The sequence below is a fragment of the Ipomoea nil genome, unplaced genomic scaffold (genome assembly GCF_001879475.1).
Source record: "Ipomoea nil cultivar Tokyo-kokei standard unplaced genomic scaffold, Asagao_1.1 scaffold2297, whole genome shotgun sequence".
Classification (NCBI taxonomy): domain Eukaryota; kingdom Viridiplantae; phylum Streptophyta; class Magnoliopsida; order Solanales; family Convolvulaceae; genus Ipomoea; species Ipomoea nil.
Genome location: NW_017618725.1, coordinates 551,212 through 561,615, shown reverse-complemented (window position 1 = coordinate 561,615; position 10,404 = coordinate 551,212). Strand labels below are relative to the sequence as shown.

At 35.5% G+C, this 10,404-nt stretch overlaps 1 protein-coding gene across 5 annotated transcripts; it reads left to right on the top strand.

The window, feature by feature from the left end:
- Positions 1–855: 855 nt before the first annotated feature.
- LOC109151910 (DExH-box ATP-dependent RNA helicase DExH16, mitochondrial) lies at positions 856–9,947 on the top strand. 5 transcript variants are annotated; one of them, XR_002049306.1, is made up of 18 exons: positions 856–1,259; positions 2,342–2,465; positions 2,560–2,681; positions 2,788–2,978; positions 4,008–4,148; positions 4,514–4,636; positions 5,002–5,079; positions 5,230–5,398; positions 6,512–6,624; positions 7,002–7,082; positions 7,232–7,297; positions 7,426–7,490; positions 7,675–7,720; positions 7,825–7,941; positions 8,629–8,720; positions 8,806–8,975; positions 9,463–9,503; positions 9,610–9,947. XR_002049306.1 is itself a non-coding variant. In XM_019299515.1 (17 exons), the coding sequence occupies exons 1-16, from the start codon at positions 1,193–1,195 to the stop codon at positions 8,933–8,935; spliced, it is 1,680 nt and encodes a 559-aa protein (XP_019155060.1). In that variant the 5' UTR covers positions 856–1,192; the 3' UTR covers positions 8,936–8,975; positions 9,610–9,947. The 5 variants fall into 5 exon arrangements, 4 of the variants coding, with proteins under 4 accessions (XP_019155060.1, XP_019155059.1, XP_019155062.1 ...); XM_019299515.1 differs by lacking the exon at positions 9,463–9,503 and having other exon boundaries at positions 2,560–2,636; XM_019299514.1 differs by lacking the exon at positions 9,463–9,503.
- The last annotated feature ends 457 nt before the right edge of the window (positions 9,948–10,404 follow it).

Genomic DNA, 10,404 nt, shown 5'->3' with positions numbered 1-10,404 from the left:
AGGGCCTTGGGAGAAACATTCCCACTTATGATCAATAAGAGAGAAAAAAAATAAAAAATAAAAAGGTCTCTAGATCGTGACTGAATCCAATCCCCTTATTGGTAAAATTGGATCTCTAGATCACAAAAGATTGTACTCATGGTTGTACTCATGGTTGTACTCTTTTCCCTTAGCTAAGTTTTTTAACGAGGCAACCAGCATAAATCACGCACCCTATGCTCATCTCGGACTTGAGGGGCCCATCGCGGACTATGGGATCATATTTTTCAGCCCGAACCCTTCCTCATTTGCTCGACGTCAGGGCATAGCCTCGGGAGACTATTTGATAGGGATTATTCTCCTGATATACCTCCCTATACTTTCTGTGCATCTATTCGGTATTCAAGTTAGGGTCTAATGTCCTTTGGGAAATGCTTTGCTCCTGAAGGGTCAGTCACCCACCTATATAAAGAGGTCCTTCTAAACACAAAAGAGGGGAGAGCTTGCTCTCTCTGGGGGCTTGGGCAAAATGAATACGACATGCAATAATAAAGGCTTCTTGGAGCCAATTTCTCTCATCTACTCTCTACTTCTCATACATTTTTTTTTAATATGCACATTGCATACGCTGCATGGATTTGCTCTATCAATTTCATTTCTAATTAGTATTGCAATTTTCAGGATTCGTATTACATTTCTATATCGACCACCGATTTGACTTGTTTTTATTCATAAGACGATCTTGTAACCCTTAAAAATTAAATTATTTAAAAAATTATTTTTTAAGTTTCTAAACTAATTTGAAATAAAATAAAAGAAAAGATTATAGGATAATATGCAAGAGTTATAACCACTAAATTGTAAGAAACTAAGAAAGAAGCCACAAAAGGAGAAGGGTTGGAGATGCCTTATAAATCGGCATGTTCTACTATTCCTTATCATCCGGCGCTATGTGTATATATAGGAAAGAACTCAAATTGCACTAGTTTTAAGGAACTAAAAAAAATTTGTTGCAGACCCGATTCCGGAGTTGCGTACTTCTCCGATGCTGCCGGTGCACGCAAAGGATTTCGTCACCACTATCTCCTCCGATATTTCGATGCCCTTTGATTTCTCTTTGAACTGTTATCAATCGCGGTTGCTCTTGATATTCCCAAAAGGGAAGTAAGAGTAAGAAAGTATAAGAAAACCCAATTGAAAGGTACCAGAAATTATGGCTTCTATATTCGGCCGCAGACTCTTGCCTGGTAACATCGTTTGGCGTATTACACAATTAAAAGGTTTTCCCCCCTTAAAATCCTTTTCTGCTTCAACTATGGTTTCAATAGTTCTGGAAATTAATGAAGTTTTTTCTTTGTTTTGGGAGGTGAGGTTGAGAATATTGGTTTCAAATTGGATTTTTCTTTCAGTAGTGTACTGGTGTATAGAAGTGCAGGATACAATGAACATTTGCAAGTGAAATGGCTTCTTTTTTAAATTTAATTTTCTTAATGAAGAATTAAAGTTTTGATTTTTTTTTTTTTCCAAGTCTGAAAACCCCAGGAGTGTATAAATGTGTGTGTGTGGATATTGGTAAAAGATATAGGTATAATTTTGGCATGTTTATGATCATATATAAACTTCAGTGTTTTATTTGAATTTATGGTGAATGCAAATTGATCCTTGATTTAGCTTTGTAATTCAGTCTCATGTTCAAGGGGTAGTGAAATGCATTGTTATTGTAAGCTGAAAAATCTGGAGTACATGTTTGGGATATGGTAATTTTTATGGTGTGTTTATATTTTTCTTTTTTTCAATTGGTCTTGTAGATTGTATGTGTTTGGGTTGGTATGCCAAGGGCTAGGATGAAGGGAAGTGAAAGAAAGGGTGTGAGGCAGTTATTTACCATATTATGTTATATTATATCCACCAATATAAGAAAATGGAAGTGGAACATATAGGGTGGTAATATTGCCAGAGTAGTATTATCAACACTTCCATAATAGGACTAAATGAGAAATTAGTTCTCCTTTGCTTCATATTTTTAATTACCAAATCACTTCCACTTCCAAAAAACATGAATCAATATTAAATGCTTCATATTTCATGTGACTTATTCAATTAGTTTCATTGAACATAGGAAAAAGGAGAATATTGTACTGATTTTCTTTATCTTTACAAATGCTAACATGCCCCTATACATATAGGTAACAAGGAACTGAACTTATAGGGTATACTTTCAACACTCTCCCTTAAGTTGGAGCATGTATATCATATGCTCAAAGCTCATGTTACTAATATACTCAATCTGTTGAATGATTTCTTTGCCACCTTCTTCCCCCCATCTGTTTTGCTGAAGTTGTTTCTCTTTTCTGTTGGACAGATAATGTGGAGTTGTATTCGCTTTCTTTGGATATAAAACATAAAATTCCTTTTGGTGTTTGTAATTGTTCAAGGCAGTGGAGCAGTTTAGCTGGCACAAAGAAAGTAGATTTTACAGACCTTACGTAAGAAATATATATTACAGTGCTTGTTTATTTCTCCCCCTTTGATGAACTGTAATATTCACAATGCTTATATTTTCTTTCGTTATGGTACTAGTCGTCCTCACACATGGTACCCACATGCACGAAGGAAAAAACGGAATGTTATTTTACATGTGGGTCCAACAAACAGTGGTAAAACACATCATGCCCTCAAACAACTCCAGTCAAGTTCTTCTGGTAAATTCCAAATGCTATTATTATCAGAATTTCATTGATTCTATTTTCCTGGTCTTTTGTAGTCAAGTTAATTCATATAAGATAACCGGTTCAAATTAATCTACAGGTATTTATTGTGGACCATTGAGGCTGTTGGCATGGGAGGTGGCAAAAAGGTTGAACAAGGCAAAAGTTCCTTGTGACCTTATAACTGGGCAAGAAAGGGAGGAATTTGATGGTGCAAAGCATAAGGCTGTTACTGTAGAAATGGCTGATGTGACTTCTGACTATGGATGTGCTGTTATTGATGAGATTCAGGCATGTAATTTGTTTATAGTTTAATTTACTTACAAAAACTTAAAATTGTTAATTAAGAAACACTGTTATCCATTCAAAAGTGACAGCAAATCTACCATGATGCAGTAGACACGTCATAAAAAGCCTTGTTGCCCTTAAAATTTACACATTCTTCCATAGGCTGCATTAGCTAATGCTTCATGCTTTTGAAGCATAATGCAGGTTTTTATTCAATTTTGTTTGCACTTGGTAGGTATCACATATTTATTGGGATGCGACTTTGCTAGCCCTTTATTGGGATGTGTAGAGTTATTTATTTATTTATTTTTTTGTAGGTAAGGTACCATGGATTTTGTTAAGAGTCCCACATTGATAAAATAAGAGAGAATATATGGGTTTATAAGGCCATGGGTTAGACTAACTAATTGGTAGGATTCAATCTTTTAGTGTGGTTTGGCTCATGTGCTTTATAGCCCAATTGAGTGACCTTAGCTCTATCTTAGTTTATAACATGGTATCAGAGCCTGTTTGGTCCACTTTGTGTTTACCCTGTTATGGGTATTGATGGCGTCCAAGCTTTCATAAGCCCGCTTGTCCAGTTCGGTCCAATTTCTGTCCACTTGAGGGGGAGTAAGAGTCCCACATTTTGATAAAATAAGAGAGAATATATGAGTTTATAAGGTCACGGATTAAACTAGCTAATTGGTTGGATTCAACCTTTTAGTGTGGTTTGACACATATGCATTATAGACCAATTGATCAGGGTACCAAATAGTGGTGTTTATTATGATTTGTAGTCTTATATGCAATCTTATAGTTTGAATAGTTTGTATGAGCAGCGGTTGTGTTTGTTTTTAACCCTACGTAATAATAACTAATGTTGTATTAAATGCAACCAGAATGATTAATTGTCAGTATTGCTTTTAAACTAATTAGCACTATAATTACACATTATAAGTACTATCAAGTTGAGGTTGATACTCAGACACAATTGTTCATCTATTTTTGTGAAACTGATTTTGTTTAACCATTATTCTCTATTTTATACAGATGATTGGGTGTAGAACAAGGGGTTTCTCATTTACACGTGCTTTATTAGGAATATCTGCTGACGAGCTGCACTTGTGTGGAGATCCTGGAGCTGTTCCTTTAATTGAGGAAATCCTTAAAGTGACTGGTGATAGTCTCAAGGCATGTTTTCCTAGTTGGTGTCAACTTTTCAATTTATTTTTTGTTTTTATTTTTTTTAATAAATCTTTTATACATGGGTGAAAAGATCCATAGACTGGGAAGTGCTTGTTTTGAACTTCTAAAAGCACTGATGGGAAAATGAATCACAAACTATATTCATATTATCAGTTTCATGAAAAATGAATAATCTAATAAAACCTAACTATTGTGGATCTGAATTGATAGTTTCTTCAGAAACGTGTAAACGATACTTGGGATAATCTTGGTAGGCCACTCATTTATCCCAAATTTGTGGTGCTTGATGTCATATGATTTTTGACTGCTACAATAATAACTGTTTCTTATTTCTCTACTATGCTTCCTAGGTTGAATACTATGAGAGGCTCTCACCCCTTGTCCCGTTAAAGGTTCCTTTGGGCTCTTTCTCCAATATACGGACTGGCGACTGCATTGCGGCCTTTTCACGTTCTAACATTTATATGTTTAAGGTGAGTTTTCAATATCTGGACTCGTTATAAGTCTCGCATCAGCTTGGACATTGAGCACCAGCCAATCACTCCATACACCACCCATACTCCCTCCCCTCTTAAGAAAAAGAATTAAAAAATAATATGAAATCCTTTAGCCCCTTCTTGTACATAACAAAGAGAACTAAAGAACTTAAATAGAATTTTTACTTGGTGTTGTGTTCAGTGTTCTGGTGGGTAGTACATGTTCAAGTGATAATGTGACTATGTTTAGATCATAAATTGGATTTAAATTTATTACAAAAATTTAAAGTTAACATGACAAACCCATCTAGGTGAGTAATAGACTGTTCTCTGTCTCTTATCTTCTTTGGTGATGCTGACAGAAACAAATTGAAAGTGGAGGAAAGCATCTTTGCTCTGTTGTTTATGGTTCATTGCCACCAGAGACTCGGACCAGACAGGTGGAGCTTCTGCCTCTATGTATTGTCTCTGATTAGGACCAGATTAGTCTTCGTATGAAGTTCAAAATGTTCTCCAGTTTGTTATTGGTGGCTATTATATCCTAAAAATGGGTAAGATCGAGGCAACAATTATGTTCTTTCTGGCTGCAGGCAACAATGTTCAATGATGCAAACAGTGACTCTGATGTTCTGGTGGCAAGTGATGCGATTGGGATGGGTCTCAATCTTAACATATCTAGAATAATCTTTTCTACATTACAAAAATTCGATGGCGTTGAAATGCGGGATCTGTCTGTACTTGAGATAAAACAGATTGCCGGTACATTTTCATCTCTATTTTGAAGTAAAAGGATCACCGATTTAGTAAGATCAAAGGTGGTGTTTGATTGGGCACTTTTATATCCTATTATTAGATATTAGATTTGATTCTAATTACCATATTTGTTTGCCTACTTTTACTACCTTTTTTTTTTTTTTGGTCCTACTTTTACTACCTTGCTATTGGATTCAGATCCTTTAGTAATCATAAAAGTTAATCCTCTTTTAAACATTGGAATTAAAAATGAAAGAAAAAATAAAAAAAATAAGGTATGTATTCTCCATGCTTTCAATGTAGAGTTTTAATGTATATACACATATATGTATGTGTATATATATTATGCACTTTTATATATTTGTTTATTTATATTGTGGCCTCCCAATAGCTTCATGTATTAATTCTAATTTCACTTGTTGCCCCTTGACAATGGTGGCACTTTCAATTTTAATCCTTGACTATCAATTTAACCAAATTTAGACCCTTGACTTTTTCAATGAATCAAATTCAATACAAAATTTATAAAATGCCTTCACATACAAAGGGTAAAGTTTTGTGAAATGTCTACAAAATGAGGACATTTTGGAATGAATTTGGTCAATTTGAAAAAGTTGAGGGACTAAATTTTGTTGAGTTTATAGTTGTGTACTAAAAGTAAAATTGCAACTATAGTCAAGGAATAAAAGATGGTAATAATTTTAGCTTCATATAATTTAGGAAAGATAATGACATATATCTGTACTAAGTATGCTAGATATGTTTTCATTGCATTGAAAAAAAAAATGGAATAGAGAAAAAAATGAAGAATTAATATTTTGTTTAAAGAAAGGTTGGAGATAAGTTTTTTATTTGAGGCTTGTTAATTCTTGTAATGAAATTAAATTATTAGTGCATTGTAATATGCTGAATATGTATATAGGAGGGTACTGCTTTTGTCACCTTGTCATGACTAGTTGTCCCTCAACATATCATTTGATTGCTTGGGCTAAAACAAATATTGATCATATTGTGCCTTTCTGAGTAAATAAATTTGCTTGATACTTTGACATACTTTATTCCTCTTGTGAACTGTCAAATCTTACAACTCTTAATCACTATTTTCCCTTTCCCTTGTAGGAAGGGCAGGCAGGTATGGATCTAAGTATCCTGCTGGTGAAGTGACTTGTCTCTCTTCTAAGGATCTACCTTTACTTCATTCGGCACTGAATTCTCCATCTCCTATACTTGAGGTATTGACAAACTGCTAGCTGACTACTTATGACAAGTACATTTTTTGGTTCCATTTTATTTGTCCTACTTTCCTTTTAGTTCGTCTCGAAATAATGTCCACTTCCTATTTAAACACCACTTATGTTTTATTTTTCCCAATTTACGCTTTATGCCTTTTCAATTTTTAGAATATCATTCAATATGGGTCACCTTGACTTTGACTTACGAACATAAAAGTAGAGGGGCAAACTTGGAAAGTAAATCACATTTATTTATTTCCTTGAAACCCATACCAAACTCAAATACCCCTTATATTTTGGGACGGAGGGAGTATCTAACATTTGGATAATATGTGAACTATACTAATACTGGATAGAAACATGCTTTTGTAATGCAGAAAGCTGGGCTATTTCCAAACTTTGACCTTCTATATATGTATTCTCGTCTACACCCAAAGCATGGCCTATACGACATACTGGTAGGTTGATAATATCACTTTGTTTTATCTGCTGCATCTCGTCATACTGTGTATGCTGCTGTGATGGTTAAATGCTAATGATACTGTTGTTTCTCAGATCTGCCCTATTCTAATGCTGATAGCTTGCTCTATACATGTTGTCTTTCCAGGAACACTTTGTAGATAATGCAAAGTTGTCAGCGAATTATTTTATCTCTAATATTGAAGACTTGTTGGTAGGCTCTTTTATTCCCATGTAGTCAATTGATTTCTTTTTAACTCATAAACGGGTGTATTTTAGTCAAGGTTCTATTTGCTTCTTGTAATCCACCTTCTTGATTGGGTGTGCTGTATTTGATTGCAGAAAGTTGCTTCTATTATTGATGAGTTGCCGCTTAGTTTGCATGATAAGTATCTCTTTTGTATAAGGTAAAATCATAAGCTTATTCCAAGAGAAATTGTAATTCAATTGATTGCATAGGCCACATAGTCCTTACATTCATCTGTTCTGAAAAAGTGTAAATCTTCTTGATCCAAACTAGTTTACATCCAATAATCTTAGTTTGGCTTAGAATATTCCAAATGTTGATGAATCGGTATGTGTTGTCTGCAGTCCTGTTGATGTGGACGATGACCTCTCGTCTCAGGGCCTCACCCAAGTAAGAATCCGTTGCCAATTGTTAGTATATTTTTCTGTGTCCAAGCAAACTTATATTTTGAAAAGATAAATTTATTACAAGATAACTTATTTCTTGTGGGTCAGTTTGCAACAAATTATTCAAAGAATGGCATTGTTAGACTTCGAGAAATTTTTACTCCGGGGACGCTTCAGGTGCCAAAGACACAAGTTGCACTCAAGGAACTTGAATCTATTCACAAGGTTAGTATTAATGGTTTCATTTGGGAACACGGTCGAATTTTGTAAACAAATTTCGCTCTTTTGAACAATGCACAACTACCTCCCAAATATTGACCCTTTATGTAAGGTCATTTTTCAATCTAAAATTTCAACAACACTGTGTTCCTGAAGCAAGGAATTACTACATTGCACTTGTTCTTTATTGATACTCTTTTTTGGGGTGACAAGGGAAACACGCTGCTACTTCCCGAGGGTTTGCAGTGGGTAGACCGTGCCTTGTGACCTTAGCTGGCAAAGGACCATAAGGAGGTAAACTAGCTTAGGTTGCCCATAGCTGACCAGATCAAACCAAGAAGGTTGGAATTTGAACTCACAACCACTTCCCGAGGGTGTGCATTGGGGTAAACCCCGCCTTGTGACCCTAGCTAGCAAAGGACCACAGGGAGGTAAGCCAGCCTAAGTTGCCCATAGCTGACCGGCTCAAACCAAGAATGCTGAGATTCAAACTCGTGACCTTATGATTACAAGTTTGTATCATTAGTCATCTTGGCTAGGGTTACCCCCTTTTATCGCTATTCTTATTCTTACTACAACAGGGAGGTTTCCTTTATAGAATCATGGTTTACATGTTCTCAGGTTTTTGGACTGAATGCATAACTGTCTCTCACTTTACCCAAAATATGATGCTAACTCAGCTTGCTTATGAAGGTTTTGGATCTATATGTGTGGTTAAGTTTTCGGCTAGAAGAGAGCTTTCCAGACCGTGAGCTGGCTGCATCACAGAAGGCTATTTGCAGCATGTAAGTGAAAATAGTGCCCCTCCTTGGGTCCTTCCTTTAACATCATATTTTCACTGTTTATTTATATATACTCTTCTTTTTTTAGGTTGATTGAGGAGTTCTTGGAAAGACTAGGAGGGTGGCAGAAACCAATGTCAAGAAAGTTGCCTCACCAACACCAAAGGAGCAGCCGCTTGAATTCACAGTTATTCCAAGTTGCCACAAAAGAATATTAGCCATTTTTTGTTAACACAGAAAACCGACCACTACAGTGGGGTAAGGACACTGCTCTCCTTACCGAATTTTATTGTTACACAGGAAAATGGTCAAATAGGCCATTGAACTTTATACGAAAGTGCAATTAAGCCCTTAAATTTTGAAAAGCTCTAATTAAACACATCAAATTGTCATTTTTGTACATCTAGGCCCAATAGCCGGCTATCTATCGGTAAAAACTGGTAATTAGGGCTCCGGCAATCAAGATTGGCGATTGGTGAACGGTCGCCGGTCGTTGATGAGCTGGTTGCCTCCTTCAAATCGAGGAAGAAGGACCTTCGCCGGTCTTAGTTGTCAGAACCCTGATTACCGGTTTTTACCAGTGGATAACTTTTTAAAATTTACTTTTCCGTATAACGGTAAGGGTTTATTTGCCCTTTTTCCCTTGTTACACTGAGTTACGAGAAAATACTATTGCCTTTCTAAGATCTCTCTTCTCACACTGAAAGTCTGAAACCCCCACGCTGCCTTCTCTTTGTTCTGACAGGTTTTATAAGAAAAACACAGTTTTAATCCCTCAATAGTGATGTATGTCATTTGTTATTTTTGCATGAGCATGAATATTCAGTCCTCTTGGGATTTTAATCACATTACCCCGTCACTGATCCTTTCTTATTGCCCCTTCCTGCTTCAGAATCCTCAAGACCAGAACTAGAACTAGATTTCATAATTCTTTATCAGAAGACAAAGGTCGTTGTCCTCACTACTACGAGCATTCAGCATAGTTACTGACAGGGGCGGAGCCAGAAATTTCATCCGGGGGCGAAAGATTAAAACGAACGAGATATTATATCTACAACACATACATACTTAACCATTTAAGCTACTTCATCTTTGAGTAATTTATATCTATACTATTTACTTATTTCCAAACATTTACTATATATATAAAAGGTTCCCTATATATAAAAGGAGGGATGGGGGAGGGGGCAGCTGCCCCCACTGCCCCGTACTGGATCCGTCCATGGTTACTGAGATGTGCAAACTAGAGTTGTTGATTTCCTCATTATTAGTAGTTATTAGTAGCATGCTTGGGGGTTTCTGTGGATTGAGAGATTCCTAGATGATGTTCTTGCCCTTCCTCGCTCGAAGTTGTTAACCTTGAGGAGTTAATCCCTTGTATGATTATTCCCTCCATTTGATTTTTTTAAAAAAAAATTAAAATAAAAATGTCATTTTGTCATTTACAATAAGAATTCCCATTAAAATTGTTTTATTATTATTTCCTTTGTCTCCTTTTATCTGTTATATATACTATTCATTGGTCATTTATAGAGTTTTATGTCATTTATAGAGTTTTATGATTTATAAACATGGTGATATTTATATATTTGGTTGCATGTTTCTATAGTACTTCAATATATGATCAATATGTCTTGTTTCTAATATTTTTATTTTTTACAAAGATTCTTGAAGAACACTAAAATAA

Bases quoted from the DNA above. Each gene is read 5' to 3' on its own strand.
- LOC109151910 (XM_019299514.1), top strand. From the start codon at position 1,193: ATGGCTTCTATATTCGGCCGCAGACTCTTGCCTGGTAACATCGTTTGG. The intron at 2,979-4,007 runs GCATGTAATTTG...TATTTTATACAG, and splicing joins CTGTTATTGATGAGATTCAG to ATGATTGGGTGTAGAACAAG. The intron at 5,399-6,511 runs GTACATTTTCAT...TTTCCCTTGTAG, and splicing joins TGAGATAAAACAGATTGCCG to GAAGGGCAGGCAGGTATGGA.